Source organism: Pavona decussata, unplaced genomic scaffold (genome assembly GCF_977016875.1).
Source record: "Pavona decussata unplaced genomic scaffold, jaPavDecu1.1 SCAFFOLD_543, whole genome shotgun sequence".
Classification (NCBI taxonomy): Eukaryota; Metazoa; Cnidaria; class Anthozoa; order Scleractinia; family Agariciidae; genus Pavona; species Pavona decussata.
The window spans coordinates 22,104-40,299 of NW_028145838.1; the positions used below are offsets into that span (position 1 = coordinate 22,104).

Here is an 18,196-nt window from a genome sequence, read left to right on the forward strand (position 1 = left end):
TCGATTAATGGTTTTTGGTTTTTATCACAAATAAAGTCATCGAATATGACAATCTTTTGTGATTCATCATCCATTAAACTCTCAACTGAAATTATCTGATCATTGCTATAAACTATCACATCATAACCAACACTATTTGATATATCATTTAGCTTTTGAATCATATCTTTATACTTTGCTTGTTCTAGACTTTTTGCATAAAGATGTATCTGATCATAGTAGAGTAATGGTTTCATAAGCATGTGATAAAGAAGGTTAGTTTTACCCGAACCAGTATTACCACAGATAAGCATTCGAAATGTATCATTTGGCATGAATCCATATAGCCGTTTGAAATTATTGTTTTCATTTTCATTGCCATAGTTTGGAATATCCATTATACTATTTTATTAGACAATAAAAATGATGGATTTGTATATGATTTCTGAAAGATAAGTTTAGATAAGTTTAGATAAGTTTATGTAAGCAAATAGTATAATGGACTTACAAAGATTAAAACAAATATCTGAAGCCAAGATCAAGGCTGGAAATTTAACTAAAGAGGTAAGAGACACGTTGAAGGAATACAAGCATAATAAACAAGATTTACAACAGGGTTTATCAGAAACGTTCAAACCGATAATTAAAGCTCAGGATGAGACAAAACAAGCAATCGACGACAAACAGGATAAATTAACTGAGCAGTTGCAGAAAAACCAAAAAGCAATCACATCAGGTTTGGAGAACATTGAGATGTTAGCAATTCAGCCTGAACAACCACAACCACAACCACAACAAGAAACAAAACTGCCAATTGGTTATAAACCAACTATGATTTCACCATATAAAGCAAATCTGGACAAAGGATTCAATGATGATGAAATTGAGATAATGATGGAATATGAATTAATTCCACCTAGTTCACTATTAGAACGTATTAAGGATGGTTCGCTTGTTTTTAAGGATTATGATAATAAGGTTGGGAAAATAATAAAGGAAATTGGTGGACAAAAAGGTGTTTTATCAAGAGGTAAAGGTAAAATCAAAAATGAAGCTAAAATCGATATGTTAAACATGAAAATGGAGGCTGTTAAAAAATACAGAAAAAGAATTCAACTCATCCCAGAAGGTATAAAAACCCTCAGTGGTGAAGGCTTGCATACACAACCAAAGCGTAATGCGTATAAGATAAATCAATATGGTCAGTATGGTGGTCTCATGATTGATATCCCCAAATTGATGGGACAATTACGTCTTATTGCATCAAAAGATGGACAAAAAGTGCTTGATAAGAAGGTTGATTTTGACACCATTGATCTCCTCACAAAGAGATTCAATTCAAAAAAGAAATACAGTGATATAGCCAAAATGGTTTTCAATGAATTAAACCAACTGAGTGAAATTCCAATCCATAAAACCAGTAATAAGTTCAAAAAAATAGGATCAGGAGTTGTATATTTCAATAATAGAAATGACCTACTTGACAGAATGGAACTTCTCGGCGGATCCATTTTAGCTGGGAATAACTCAGTTAAAAATGAATTTTCACAGATTGCCCGTAAATTGAATCAACTAGGTACGATTTCCAATAAACAACTAATTGAGCTATTGAATAATTATGTATTATAATGATATATATGCAAGAACGAGAAATAAAGATATCATCCGTTAATCGTCAAAAAATAGGTAGGAGTCAGCCTGAAGACTTTTCAATCAAGTTTAATCCACCAATTCATCTTAGCAGCGATATGAAACATGAACTAGCAGTTAATCGTGTGTCAATGACTTATTCATGGCATAATATCAATAATAAAAACAACAATAATAAAATCAAATACTCCAAAGATAGTGGAGCCAATTGGGAAACAATCACATTTGTTGATGGTATGTACAGTTATGATGATCTTAATAATTATATTACACAAGCCATTAAACAAAACGATGATCAACCAGCTAATGGTGTAGCTGTCAAACTGTATTTTGTTTTATCAAGTTATCGTGTCGTTGTCGAACTTGGAAACAAATGGAGATTAGATATATCCAATTCAAAATTCGGTGATCTGATCGGTTTTGAGCCCAAAATAATAACACAGACTGATTATAGCAGCAAACTTCCAAATATAACCAATAGTATTGATGTCATAAACATAAATTGTGATCTTATAACTGACAGTATTAGCGATGGAGTATTAACAAACACATTAATAATGATTCCAACAGATAATTTAAGAAGATCATTTCCATTTACTTTTGAGCCGAAAAGAGCTTTATTCAGTCCAGTATCAAAAGATATTCTATCCGAAATCAGAATAACGGTAACTGATGCATTAAACAGACCAATTGATTTGAATAATATAGATTGGTTTATGAGTTTAATTCTACGTTCAAGTTTTGTGTAATGAAATTGTATAATGAGACAAAGTGAATTCAAAAGAAGATACGACCCAGAAATTGGTCGTTATGTTAGAAAGAATATTTACGATGAATCAATTATCGGCGGGAATATATTACAATCAATTACATCAAAATTATTCGGAAAAACGGCCAAAGAATTAGCCAAAAAAGGAGTTAAAACAGCAGCTACAAAGGCTGTTACAAAAACTGGAGAGCATATTGGGAATAAAGCAGCAGACGCTTTAATAAAAAAGATTACCCCTAATCGAAGATCGGGAGAAAAGATAGTTCAGTTATTAAGCGAAAAACAACCTGAAATCATTTCACCCACTAACATGTCTAAAAATAGTGCAAAACAACTTTCTGATATAGAAATAGCAGATCGTGTGAATAGAATAATATCTGGTGGGAAAAAAATTAAGATATGAAAAATTGTGTAATATAATAGTATAATGAAATCATTCAGGAATCCGAAATATTTAGAAAGTTATGAAGATTTCTTTTTCGAACTCGATACACCATTAAATACTGGTGATCCAGGAAACGACAATTCTCAGAAGAAAGACGGATACAGGTTTGTTGTTGACAATACTGGTGAGGTAACACCTTTTGACTGGTATAATGCCAGAATATCAATGACCTTCAAATTACAAACAATGGCTAACGGTAATATTGCGGCTGAAGATCATAATGGGATTGTTAATGGATCACATTCATTCATCAACAACTTCGATGTCATAATAAATGGTAGGAAAGTTTATGAATGTAACTATGCAAATCAAGCTGTTAATATCAAAAATTTGTTAGAATACAGTCAAGATTACGCAGAAACAACTGCAACAAATGAACTATTTTATTTGGATACAAAAAGAAACACTGAAGAAAGACCTGCTCAGGCAAATTACAATAAAGGGTTTGCTGCAAGAAAAGCAATCCTCGGTGTTTCAGCTGATGTTTCCACGGAAATATCACTTAACCGTTATTCATTTTTCGAGGCACTACGAGATGAACTTCTTCCTTCGACAAAATTGCAAATAAATCTGAAAATTGAATCAGATAGTAATCTTATTTGGCAAGCTGGGGCTGCGTGCCGTGTTATGATGTTGAGGATGCAACTAGTTGTGCCAAGAATAACTTTCAATTCAGAAGGACAATCATTATACATTGATCAGTTTATGAAACCACATAAATGGACATATCTACGTGAAAACATTGAGGGATCATTGAGTAGTAGACTACAATCTGGTACATTCACAATATCAACTGCCATTGAACGACCAAGACATGTTTTTGTTTTCATCCTCAATGATGCCAATCTTGATTCACAAACTAGTAATCCTTTCTTGTACAACACATTCAATGTTGCTAATGATCGATCACTATCTTCTGCTCATCTAGTTGTTGCGAATGGTAATGAATATCCTGATGTTCACAACAACCCATCAACTGATATGCACGTGTTTACCGAGATGTACTGAAGTTTGTTCATGCGAACAATGAATATGGACAAGCTACGCTTTTGAATACATCTAATTTCAAATCAATATTTGGGTTTTTATACTTTGATCTAACAAAACAAAAAAATGGATATCAGAGATGGAACAACTAGACTGGTATTTCATTATTCACTATCAGGTGCCACAAATGCAAACTACTCAATTCATGCCCTCACTTTATACGAACAAGATGCTGAACTTGTACAGAAAGACGGCAAGCTTTTATTCAGATAAATATAATTTTATCTACACATATCATATATAAGATATGACTAGCTATCATTCACATGGTGTAAAATTGTCTCAAGGACAAAAACAAAAATTAGCAAAAGCATTGAGAAATAATTCAGCAATAACAATCAGATTATCACATGATGAACTAAATGGACCTGACCAACTTATGTTAACCAAAACCCAAATAAATAGTTTACGAAAATCAATGGCAAATGGTACTGGTTCTGACATTAAAATATCAAAAACACAGATACGAAAAGCAGTCAAAATGGGAGGGAGCCTATGGTCATCATTATTCAGTCTTGGTGCTAGGGCACTTCCAGCTGTAACAAGTCTAGCTTCAAAAGCTGCTGGTCCACTGGCTACTGGAGCATTATCTGGTCTTGCCAGTCTTGGTGTTGATAAGATATTCGGAAAAGGACAGGTTGGTGGGTTCTTAATTCCACAAAACAAAGTTGATCAGTTGATAAAGTATAAAGATTGGTTGACAAATGAACAAAAGAAACAAATCGTTAATGCAATTCATACTGGTGGACAGATTGTTATCAAACCGACAAAGAGTCAATCAGGTGGTTTCTTGGGTACATTGTTGGCTTCAATTGGCGTTCCTTTATTGTTGAATGCATTGACTGGAAAAGGGTTGCAAGTGGACAGAGAGAGATCAAGACGGTCTGTACCAGTTTATGTTCCAAAAAATACCAATGGTGGTTTGGTTCTTCCGGCTGATTATAGACCACCTCCATTTTATGGTACTTGGAAACAACCCATAGGCATGGGAGTAAAAAAAAACCTTCAGAAAAGGAAAAGGGTTACTACTGGGAAAAAACAGTCCTTTCAAAAACATTCCACTAATCGGGGACATATTGTAGAATTTATTAATACTCCGCTTAGCAATTTTGATCTTAATAATTGGGTTAAACAGCTTGGTATCAAATATTTCAGAGGAGTTTTCAGCAAAGATAAATTACCCATGTCCATCAGAAACAATGAAGTGGGGATCATAAATCTTGATGATTTTATCGGATCAGGCACACATTGGGTTGCATATCGAAATGGAAACAAATATGCTGAATATTTTGACAGCTTCGGATTACCTATGCCAAAAGAAGTGGAAAAATATCTTGCAACAAGTGGTAAACCTTTGATATATTCATCAGATGAAATTCAAGATCGAGATTCTGTATTATGTGGATATTGGTGTCTCTATTATCTGCTTGAAAGACAAAAAGGAAAATCGATTCTAGAAACAATTCATAATACCAATTTACATTTGAATACTACTGATAGTGATAATCATGAATTCATAATAAATTATTTCAAAAATATTGTGTAACATATATGTATAAATGGTAAAATCGTATTGTGTTAAACAGAAAAAACAAACTGAATGTGTTGAACCTTCTGGTTATTTCCAAACAAAAAATAATAGATTAATGTTTTTTTGTACTTGTGCAGAATGTGAAATAAAAAAAACCAAATTCGTTAAACAAAATCAGGGAAACGGAGCAGCCCGCCCAAAGGGGCGGGCATAATGGATACTTTAGCATCAACTGGTACTGATATGTTAATTCAACATGGTATCCCATGGTTGGGTAAAAAGGCTGTAGAAATGGGTAGATATTATGGATCTGAAGCATTGAGAAATCCCAAACTACAAAAGAAGGGTCTTGATTATGCTTTAGAAAAAGCTACTCCTTTTATAAAGAAGACAGGTTCTGAAATGCTTGATCAATTATCTACTAAAGTACGTCCTAATAAAAAATATGTCACTGACAGAAAGGATCTCGATGGGAGTGGTTTAGGCGGTTTCGATCTTCAAAAACAACTATCCAAACTTGGAGAATTACATATGAGAACTCCTAAGGGGAAAAAATACAATTATTGTGGACCTGGCACAAAATTAGAAGAAAGATTAGCATCAAATGATCCCAATTATCGAGAACCAATAAATAAACTAGATGCTATTTTCCAACAACATGATATAGATTATAGCAATGCTAGATCATTATCCGATAAACACGCAGCTGATGATATTATGCTACAAAGAATATCTGAAATACCTTATCATAAAAGACCTTGGGGTACAAGCTTAGCTCAAGCTGCAATAGCCACAAAGAAAAAGCTTGGACTTGGAGCTTCAAAAAACGCCAAAAGCCGTCGAGTAAAAACTGGCAAGAAACATTAGCTGATGAACTGCATAAACCCATAAAGCGTAACTTTACTCGACGGCGTGTTATTGTTAATCATGTTGATGAAATATGGGCTGCTGATCTTGTTGAAATGCAACAGTTGAGTAAATGGAACAAAGGTTATAAGTATCTTCTCATGGTAATAGATATCTTCAGTAAATACGGCTGGATTGTTCCGTTAAAAGATAAGAAAGGTGAAACTGTAACCAAAGCATTCCAACAGATTTTCAAAGAAGGGGATAAACCAGAATATCTATGGACTGACAAAGGCTCAGAGTTCTACAACAAACATATGAAAGACTTACTCCATAAACACAACATAAAACTCTATTCAACAGAAAATGAAGAAAAATCATCAGTGGTGGAAAGATGGAATAGAACAATCAAAACCAAGATGTGGAAGCAGTTCACTGCCCAAGGCAATACAATGTACCTGGATATATTACCCATGTTGTTGAAACAGTATAATATGTCTAAACACAGTTCAATCAAAATGACACCAACAGAAGCCAGAAAAAAAAGAAAATAAAGGAACTTTTAACTTTAACCTATATGGTGATATGAGGCAACCAAAATTACCTAAGTTTAAAGTAGGTGACAAGGTTAGGATATCAAAGTATAAAAGAAAGGTATTTGATAAAAGTTATACACCAAATTGGACTGAAGAACTGTTCATTATCGATAAAACCCAATACACCAATCCAATCACTTACAAACTGAAGGATCTCAATAATGAAGAGATACAAGGCAGCTTTTATGAAGCTGAATTGTCAAAAGCAAAACAAGAGGTATTCAGAATAGACAAAGTCATCCGGAAAGATCACAAGAAAAAACAAGCTTTAGTGAAATGGAAAGGATATAGTGATGATTTTAATTCTTGGATATCGTAGAAGGATTTAGTATAAATCTATGCAATTTTGTTTATGATAATTCTTATTTTTATTCAACATGGTCCTACTACACCTACATACAAATGTTCTATTTGACCACTTTTCTTCATCGGTTAATAGTTGCCGTCTTTTTTCTCCTGTTCTTGATGATTTGATATAATCATCAGGCATATCTTCTTTGTCCACATATTCAAATTTGTAAGAGACGCCATTCTTTTTCGAAATTCCATTTTTGCAGTTGTTAATACCTTCGCAAACCATTTTCACTATCCCTGCATTAATACCTAGATTTTGTTGAACAGCATACATACTATCATAGTATGTCACCTCATCAGTACTAGAATTAATAGCTTTCACGAATTTTTTATTGATACGATTATTAACCACAAACGAATAATCACGATTTTTTGCTGCTTTTTTGTTATTCTCTTTTTGGGATGATAGTTGTAAATTAGATAAACGGTTATCATCTTTGATATCATCGATGTGATCAATCACTTTTCCTCTCGGAATTGCCCCATTAAAGCATTCCCAAACAAAACGATGAACATAATATATTCTCAACATTTGACCATTTTTTTCTAACCAGACATTTCATATATCCATTATAAGTTTTATCACCCTTTGATGGTATTTTATCCTCAATGTTTATTATACTTCCATCATCAGAAGCCGCATACAAATCATAAACTGGATGTATTAAATATTTTTTATCAGATATTTTTATACCTTGTTGACTCGGTTTAATTATACCACGACTCATTATAATATATAATAGTAACATTTCTTTAAACCATTTTAAATGGAAATTGAGTTAAACCATAAATCCGCTTAAAAATAAAATTTATATATTATAATAATGATTGTATTACCATTAGATCCGATCACGAATGAATTTCATTATCATATGATCAGAGGGTTGCTTAATTTAATTGAGCAATTTTGTAATGCCCATATGCATAACTATTCATACCATCATTGTGAATATATCTTTTGTCATCAAAACATGATAATGAAACTTTGTTTAGTGAAAAACTCTCGTTTTCATGTTATGATACATTTGCTCGTTGTTGAATAATATATTTTTGTAATCCTCATGTTTGATGGCTTTTTTAATCACATTTTTCGCAATACCTTTTGCAGTTTTATTGTTGGTACCATCATCTTTGATGTATGAATACATTTTACTACGTAAACCAATGAATTCCGTTATTGGTTTGCCAGCCGCTTCATCTTTAAACTTACCTATTACCTTTTTATTACTAGCATCATAAAACGGATTATCTGTTGGATAATCACTGTTATCAAATTTATCTTTATCAGACCAAAAATCTTTGTAAACATCATTCGCTCTTATTTCATACGTTAGAGAATCAGTGTCTGTAAATAATAATTTTGCTCTGTTTCCGTATTTGGATTTGATGTAGTTATAATGAAAATCATATATTAGTGTTTTACTTATATCTAGAATACACATCCCAACATATGCTGGTCTATTTAGGGTTAATGTCTCTTTCATCTTATGAACAGCTACAAGATTCTCGTTGAAAATTTTACTGGATACAAAGGTTGGTTTTGATGTTAATCGGACAAGTTCCTTTCATCTGTAACTAACCTTACATCAACTCTTTTTCTGAGGTTTTCCATGGTTTTTCCAAATACGCTATTATTCATCAGTTTGAAAAAATCTTTTTCAAAACTATTTTTTGCATTAGTTCTTTTAAGAGTGTTAAAATCTATGTATTGTTTCAACCATGGAGATTGATCAAATTCAAGTACTCTATGAACCTTGGTTATTTTCAAACCTAGATCAAGATATAAATGCAAATTTCTATAATGTAATACATAGTTCCGTTTTTCAGACAACGTTGGAATTAATTTATGAACTTGACCAATTGAAATATTATACTTTTCTTTTATCAACCTGCAATATTCTGATAACATATCTCCTTTTACGCATACTTGTTCTGGTGCTAATGGAAAATCATTATGTAGATCGTGTAGTTCTGCTGGATATTCCAAATCAACTTCTAATATTATTCCCTTATTTGATTCTTCCTTATAATCCCATATATCTAGCTCTTCAATCTGCTTCTCTGATAACCATTTGAAACCTCCTGTTGGAAGATATTGAGACATAGCCCATCCGTATAAATTATTTGCATCAAGATACATGATATAAGAATATGGTTCTTTTTCATCATACTCTTTCATGTAGGGATTATTGGCTTTTCCATATCGATTAGCAATGTAACTGGTACCACCTCTTAGACCTTTTTCAATAAATTGGAACATATCAATATCAGTCATAAGTTCTAATTTGATACCAGTCATTTTTAACATAGCATCCCAACTCAAACCCGGACTTGTGAAATAATGACACGGATCTAACTTATAATATTCCAAACACGTTTTTCTAAAATTTTCAAAAACATCTGCCAATAAAATTACGTCACTCGCTAAATAAAGATCATGATATACTCCCATATTTTTTATTTTAAAGGTTTTCCAAACTTTTTTCGCATGGTCATATTGCTCATCGGATATATGCTCATCATTTAATTGACTATAAAACTCTTCTTTTGATGGTAATTCAGTCATTTTAAACTTATCAAAACTATCCATGTAATCATATGGGTATACACCTTTCTTAGTCATTAGATTGAAATATTTATCCTTCTTGAAAAATTCTCTCGTGTATTTTAAAGCATCTTTTGGAAGATTATTAACAAGATTAGCAAGTGATTGACTCATAAACTGAAAACTATCAATAAATACTAAACTATTTCCTAATATAACAGCCATATATTTTTCCATGTTATTTGGAATTGCATTGACATTCATTTGACACTCCTCACCTTTTCCATTTACATATGTATGTTTTTTAACAATTTCACCAATCTGCTGCATTATAAAATGACTATCATATCCTCTCAGATTATGAAAAACCACAGGTATCTTGTCATTGAGTTTTAACGACAAATTGCAATCTTGATGTGCTGAACCTCTAAACAATCCTGTAATATGACAATGGTCTCTGACTCTTATATCTTTTTTTTTTATACGATTTACCACAAATATGACACTTATCAGCTTTTTGAAATTCTTCTTCATCAACATTAGTCATTTTCAATGGTTTGTTGGATTTGTATTTAACAATGTTTTTGCAGTAACGTACTTCTTCTAACATTTGTTCTAAAAATTTGTAAACAGCATTTTCACCTCTATAATATTGAACATCCTTGGTATACTTATCATCGTAACAACAAACAACTTTATACCCATATCCACAATCTGTATGCTTTTGATAGGCATCTGTAAAAGATTTATCATTATTCCGTTGGCAACCATGTATCTTCTCTGTTAAAGCTTCAAAGTCAGCATATATTACGAATGGAGCAGGTAATTGCTTGTGGTAATGGTTATATTGTAAAATGTTGTTATCTTTACTTGGCATTTTAATAGCCTGTTCTCCATTTATTGCAATACAGTTTTTTCTATGAACATCAAGCACATCTTTCGTGCTAAAACATTGCAAACAATGCATGCAAAAATGTTTCTTATTTTCATGCTTGGTTTTGTTAAACATAAATCTATTAAAATCTTTGATGTACACAAAGTGTTTATTCTCATTTTCGGTTATAAGCAATAATTCCATATGACCTTCAAAATTTTCTTTTGAGATGAAGAGTGGATATGGTTGCTGATTCTCATAACCGAAAGCATTGATATTGATTTTATTTTGTAATTCAATTTTATTTATCACCTTGATGGATACAGGAAATTCAATTCCATCATAATTAAGATTTTCGATGAATTTTCTATCTGATTTTTTAATACGCTGTGGGTCTTTATCCATTGGACATAGATGCCTCACATGACACCATCTAAAACATTCATTGTCTTTATTCTGCAGATTAATTAATCCTTTACGAGGGTGTTGTAATTCAATTGGTAGTTTCAGATATGATGAACCCTTTGTTGGTTGATAATGTACAATATTTATATAATGATTGTTGATTGATTTAATGACCCATCCTGAACCCTCTGATATCCATTTAGCTATCTTATTCAAGATTTGTTCTTCAGACGACATTAATGCTTCATCAATTTCTGTTTGGTTGATAATTGTTTGAGCCTTACTGTTAAAATAGGCTTCCTTGGATATAAATACATCACCTGTTGTTTTCTCAAACGTCACTTTCAGAGTTTCAATAAACTTTAGACCCTTCATTGTCTCTAATATGTTTTTGATATAAAATCCTAGTTTTTTTCTAGTTTTCTGTAATTGAACTAAAGGATCTGTTTCATCTATTATATTAACCTCATATGATTCAGTAAAACCTTTCAAAGCTTTATTCACTTGCTTTATTTTAGTTCGGGGAGGCGGAACTGGCTTAATATTTTCCTCATATTCTTTAATCATTTGCTTGACATTTTTACGTGGTGCTGGAATAGGTCGCTCCATAATTTTTGAAGCAACTTTAGTGCGAGGAGCTGGAACTGGTTTGTTTAGTTCGATTAATTGTTGCACTTGTTTCGTTAATGCAGCAACATTCTCATTCTGCTTAAAAATAATTTGTAATAATTCAGATTTTGATAATTTTTCCAATGAATCCATATATATATGATTAGATTTTTTTCTGGAATTTTCTCCATATTATATATAAGCGGTTTCTCTTTAAGCCTTTTTGGATTTGACCTTGGGAAATTATTTGCGCAATTTCTTGGCGCAATTTCTTGGCGCAATTTCGGAAAATGCGCCTATACCATCATATCCTATACTACTTAAAAACTCCTAAATTTTTGGAACATCTCTTACTTTTTTGCAATACCAGTAGCTCGTGCATTATGGCAAGCCTGCGCAAAGCCAGTTTTCCTTAAACAATTCACTTCCCTTCTAACGTTTCTTTTAAATCTTTCGAGTAAAATGTCCATTCAAGAGCATTTATGCAAAGGAATAGCCGGGTGTGTTTGTATGTTTCTATTCTTAAGAATACTTTACTTTACTTTCCCGATGTCGAATGGGACCAAAATAAACGCTGTGATCTGCAAATACAAAACGACTTTCCAACTCACTTGACATTTGACAGAATTGTTTTTAGTAATCGAAAATTATGATTTTTCAGTTCGAAATTAGTAACTAAATGTCACTTTGAATGTTGTTGCTGGGACAAGGACCTAAGCAGGACGCACGGCTTGAGGGTTAGTTAGGAAAACTGGGCCAACCCAAACGCAATTCCAAGCATGTTTATTGTAGTTTGCACGTGCACTTGCTTATGCAGGTACGGGCTCTGCGCGCACATAAATTGGTTAAACGTTATTCGATGAGTATTCAGTATTTTTCTTAATTAATTTTTTAACTTACGCTATTAATTTTTGAGATAAGAGGGTTAGTTTCTAAAAAACTAACTGTAACGCTACGTCGGTCAGGGGAGTAGAAATGAACATCTGGTTTTATGAACTGAGTTGATTCGTAATTTAGCCACAGTAAAGAGAATCGGGAGTCGGACGTTTCGAACGTTAGCTCTTTAGTCGTCTGGGCGGATTCGCTCTGACGATTGGTTAACGTTCGAACGTCAGTTCTTGAAATTCTTTAATGTGGATAAATTGCCTTGATCTGAAATAGAATATTCGTAACTACATTTAAGTTTGACTTAACTTAATTTAAAATCAACTATAGGCATTTAATATAGTTAAAACCGTTTTTTTTTTTTGTTTTGTTTTGTTTTGTTTTGTTAAGAAAATGGAATGTTTGTCAATTTGCATAACACGTGTATTTGCATGCATACATATATATGCATGTGCACATGCACCACTAGTCAGAAAACTCCACAATATTAGGCGCTTAACATCGACTCAGAACATAAAATTGATTGCAAAACAGCGCAACTTAACATACTTTCTCGACTCATCGTGGGAGGCGATAATTCGCGTGTGCTATCGTGTTTCACTCGCTGTTCAGCCTTGGAGAGGTGAATGAGGACATATTTTTGGTATTGATTGCTAAATCATTGGTATTGAGTTTTATGACAACAGCTAATTTGGACATATTTAAAAAAAGGCTTAGGGATAATCACCACTGACCACAATATTCTCTAATCTCATTCACTAGTCATGGCCTCCCATTTCCAACTTTTAATTTACTGATTTTCCGTTTTTTGTTTTCCCATTCCCCTTTCCCTTCAAGAATTAATCTCTCATCCTCTCGTTAATCGAAATTCAAGTCCTTGCATTGTGCAGGTTGTTTTTAACGTTAATCTGTTTTAATATTTAGCTCCCACGAGTCTCTTCATACTAAATATATCCCAGCTGTGTAATCAGAAAGTCAAAAGTTCGACTCCTGTTGGGAAAACTCGGATTCGTTTTTTCGATTATGCGTGTGTCACTGACTGAATAACAGATCATTTTCAACATTTCCCAATGTCTTCATTTTCAGCTTTGGTTGGTTCAGCAACTTTGGGGATGCTATGGTTTGCAAGTCCGCTGGCTGGCTACCTCTGCGATCGCTTTGGTTGTCGAATTGTGACCTTTTTCGGAGCGGTGCTATGTATTACGGGCTTGCTGGCGACGTCGTTTCTTCAGAGCCTCACTCCGATGTACTTCACATACAGTTTGGTGCTTGGCTTGGGAGCATGTTTTATCTTCAATTCCTGCTTTCTCGTGATTGGAAAATATTTTGAAGAAAATTTGTCCATGGCTACCGGTATTGTATCATTGGGTGCAAGCTTGGGTGTTCTTTACACAGGACCATTGCTTCAAGTACTTTTGGATTCGTTTGGATGGAGAGGCACTTTCAGGATAATGACAGCATTTTTCGCTTTGGTCTGCATCCTCAGTCTGGCTTTCAACCCGAACGTGGAAAACATAGTTCAAGTTGATACAATGACAAACGATGGAAATGAAGTAAAGGAAAGAAAGGGAATCTCTTTGTACTGCAGCGTGTGGACATTTCCTACTTTCACTACCATCGTGACTTCTTTAACGTTTGCAAGTTTTGGAATGTACATCATTTACATCAATTTGGTTAGGCGATGAATTATTTGTATATAACCCAAATCTTATTTACCTCTCTCAGTCTCTGTAAAAAGAAATGGAATGAGACCTATTTGCTAGGAGTTAGAATAACGTCATCTCCAAAACTAAAATAAAACGTACTGTTATGTAGCAAAGCCGTAATTACAGCCAAACTTATTCGACTCATTTAGCATATATATGTTTCGATGAATTTCCAGAACTGTATCCTTAAACATACCTATAATTGTGCTCGAGCGTTTTTAAGATTGATTTTAAACTGAACACGGAGTAATCACTATAACCAAACGACAACAGCACAATGAACGAATGAAACTCGAAGCAAGAATGCGTAAATAGCATTAAACGTGGGAACCGATGTGCGAGCAAGTTATACGATTGCCTTTATAAGTTCAAAAAAGGTGTCATTGTTTTTATGCCATTACATGTCATTATACAAGATGTGCAACACTAAATTATAGGCAACCATAATTACGTGGTTTCAAGATGACAATCTGTACTGACATCATGCTACTTTTGCTTTCACAGGTGAAGTTCACGGAAGATATTGGAATCACGGCACAGGAAGCCTCTCGCCTGTTTATTTTCATCGGCATTGCTTCATCCATGGCACGGTTCGTATCAGGAAAGTTGTGCAACAACAAAACGGTGAATCCCGTTTACATTTATCAAGCATCTTTGCTGTTAGCTGCCCTCTCCGTATTTCTGCTGCCTTTTTTCACAAATTACTGGCACTTGATTGTCTTCAGTGTTACATATGGCCTGAGCGATGGCGCTTTTGTAACATCGCACAATTATATTCTGCTTAGTTGCGTCGATGATAAGAGAAGAACAGCGTCTTTTGCCATCACCCTTGTTTTCTATGCCCTGGCTGCAGCGGCTGGTGGGCCTATTTCTGGTAGGTTACTGTCCTTTAAGCATTCATCCATGATGGTTTATTGTGCAGGCGTTTTATTTTATAAATCAGCCGTTTGTCTTATGGGGCATCCAAATCTGGCTTGGTGGAAAAATTAAAGTGACAAGGGAGCAGCATATCATACATTTCAAACTTTTTGTTTTCTTTGCTCGTATTTGTCCTTTCCAAGAGAAAGAAAAAGCTTTCGAAGTTTCAAGATTCGTTTAAAGTTGCTTGAAGAACGTGCTGAGACTAAAACCAATATCTCCCCTCTGGGCGTCGAGATTTACGTTGTATTTTTGAAAAACCACTGTTTTGGATGAACTAATAAATTATTGTTGTTGTTTTTTTTTTTAATATAGAGGTTTTCACGGCGGCTGGAGGTACAGAGCAATAACAAATATTTTCATAGAATAAAATATATTTCCCGAAGCATATCATTCTATAGTTTCGCTCCTACAATACGGCGACAAAACACTCTATTGCATTTTTGGCTCCGTTTTTACCTTACCAAATTTTTTGAGACAAAGTAATCGGTTTGCTAGTTGATCCAAAGAAAGGCCCGTATGCTAAGAAAGGGGAATTATTATCAATATGATATATCTCTTCTTAGCTGTTGAACAATGCTATACACTCGCCATCTAAATTTACACAAAATTTAGCTAAAAGGACTATACTTACGTAGAAGATAACGAAATAACGAAGTACTATATGTTCTCCGATAAAAATAAATAATTTATTACATTTTATTTAGTGGAGAGAGGGAGGGAGGAACAAGGGACTCTAGATACGACTGTTATGGTCAGGGAGAAGAATTTATTTATTTATTGATTTTAATTCTATATGAAGCGTTTCTGAAACGTTTCAAAGATATGAAGTTGGGAAAGAAGTGTCTTTTTATTCAAAATTTACAAATGACAGTTACGAACTTGTCTTTACTACAAAGAGTAATTGCTTCATTGCCCTTCTTTTTCCAGTGAAATCATTCACGTGCTACTGCATTTATTCGAGCTCCAATTATTAGAGAATTATTTGCAGAATTGAAGGCCACGGCAATCCTAATACCAGCACCTTAACTGAATCGGCATTTACTAAGCTGGATGGTACTATTTGATACCTCAATGCAGGGAAGGAAGGTCAAACAACAACAACAGCAACAGCAGTAATTACAGAGAAAAAAATGCATATGTTACATTTCAATGTCACTTGTAGACATATTATCCTCGTCTTCTTTTACAGGTCTGATGGCCGATCAGACGGGAAACTATGTTTACTCGTTCTACATGACGGGAGGTGCGCTGTTGACAGCATTTTTAATTCCCATGGTATTAATATATATCAACAAGAGACAGCCAAGAGTTCACCCACAGATTGCTGCAGAAGTAGTAACGGAGTGCACTACTGTTAAACCATAGAAATACGCTATTTTTGCCGAAAGTAAAGTTTTAAGAATTGTTTTCTTAGTTTGCTCTTTATTTGGGTTACTCAGTTTAACAGAATGTTACATTAGTTGCTGTTATCACAAAATACTTTTGCTTAAAACAAGAATGACTTGTGTGATTATTGTGTGTTTGTTGCTAATGTCAGGGAGATTCAAATGAAAGTTGTCATGTAAACTTCTGAGAACCAAACTTAACCTTTAGTTAAAATCGTCCTGAAATTAACTTGCTTTCCATTATTAACAGATTTAAGAACGGAATAACTGCATTTTGTCCGAGACTACACCAGTTAATATTCTCTTGATGCAATTGTGAATTGATCAAACTTTGTTTTGTCTTGGTGTGAAATCGGTATGAAACAAGGGTTGTGTTTTGGACCGTTTAATCAAAATATGGTTTATTTTTTGGTTCGTTTGTTAGTTTGTTTTGTTTTGTTTTGTTTTTGTTTTTTGTTTTTCAAATTAATAAAAGCTTGTTTGCATCAGGCTGTTACGTGTTTTCACTTTTAGTAATTCTCAGAAATAACCTGCCTTTTCGTTTTTGATCGGTTTGGTGTAATTCGAGCGAGTTTCTTATCGAATTTGTACCAGTCGATGTTTCTAATATAGATTACTTTAAAAATAATAAAAGTAGAAAACCCTTTAATTTAAAGGTCATGTTTGTTGTAAATGTATCTGTGATCTAGGAACACGAACTAATTCAAATCTTGTCAACACGATAATTTACCGAAAAAGGCCTTGATTTAATTCCAGATTTTTTTTACCGAAAAGCCGTCTAGCTGTAGTTAACTTGGGTTTTTCATTTACTTTCGTTGTGTTATTGTCAAGTTTTAATCGATCGAAATGATCCTTACAATGTTTGTTGTCGCTGTGTTATACTGACTTGACACGTCAGTAGAGGTTGCGAAATTTTCGGAAGAAGGGTTCATCAACCCTTGCTCATCCGAAGCTATATATGTAAATCATACAAAAGCGAATGCGGATTTCAGCAGATGCTGACCTACTGAGCAGCATATTACCTTAGACTGTATTTTGACTTGAAGTGTTAGTTTGACATCGATGAGCTGTCAATAAATCGTCACTATACCTATAAATATAACCCGATAAAGCGTGCAACGCTTCTAGTGTAGTTGCTGTTGAGAGAAGTAATAAAAGTGATTAAAAATGTAAAGTCCTCTGTCTAGTTTCTGTTGCTGTCTTAATACAGTAACTCCTGCAGTAACTACTTAATTCCCAACTTGATCGATCCATTCATCATTTTGTAGACTTTTATTATACATTTCTTTTTGTTGTTGTTTCTTTGTGGATTTCCTTTTTTTTTTTTTGCTTTTGTTTTCTTTTCCATTTTTTGTTTGTTTTTGTTTTCATCATCATCATCATCATCATCATCATCATCATCATCATTATTATTATTATTATTATTATTATTATTATTATTATTATTATTATTACTTTTCTGGGGGTGGGAGTGGTGGGGGTGCTTGGCTTTTTCGTTTGTTTGGTTGTTTTTAGCCCATTGAAAGGGTAGGCAAATAAAGTTGGATTCGTGACTGCAGAGAGATCTTCGTTTTACGACCTAGCTAGGCCAATATTCCCCAGTACGGTCCAAGCGAGCAAGCGAGGTTAATAAGTTTAATGGAGAACTC

At 33.6% G+C, this 18,196-nt stretch overlaps 1 protein-coding gene across 1 annotated transcript; it reads left to right on the top strand.

Moving 5' to 3' along the window:
* The first annotated feature begins 13,584 nt into the window (after positions 1–13,584).
* Positions 13,585–17,721, top strand: LOC146449943 (monocarboxylate transporter 8-like). The gene is made up of 3 exons (XM_085100951.1): positions 13,585–14,208; positions 14,746–15,115; positions 16,352–17,721. Exons 1-3 carry the CDS (start codon positions 13,606–13,608, stop codon positions 16,525–16,527), a joined length of 1,149 nt encoding a protein of 382 aa, XP_084957077.1. The 5' UTR covers positions 13,585–13,605; the 3' UTR covers positions 16,528–17,721.
* Positions 17,722–18,196: the final 475 nt, after the last annotated feature.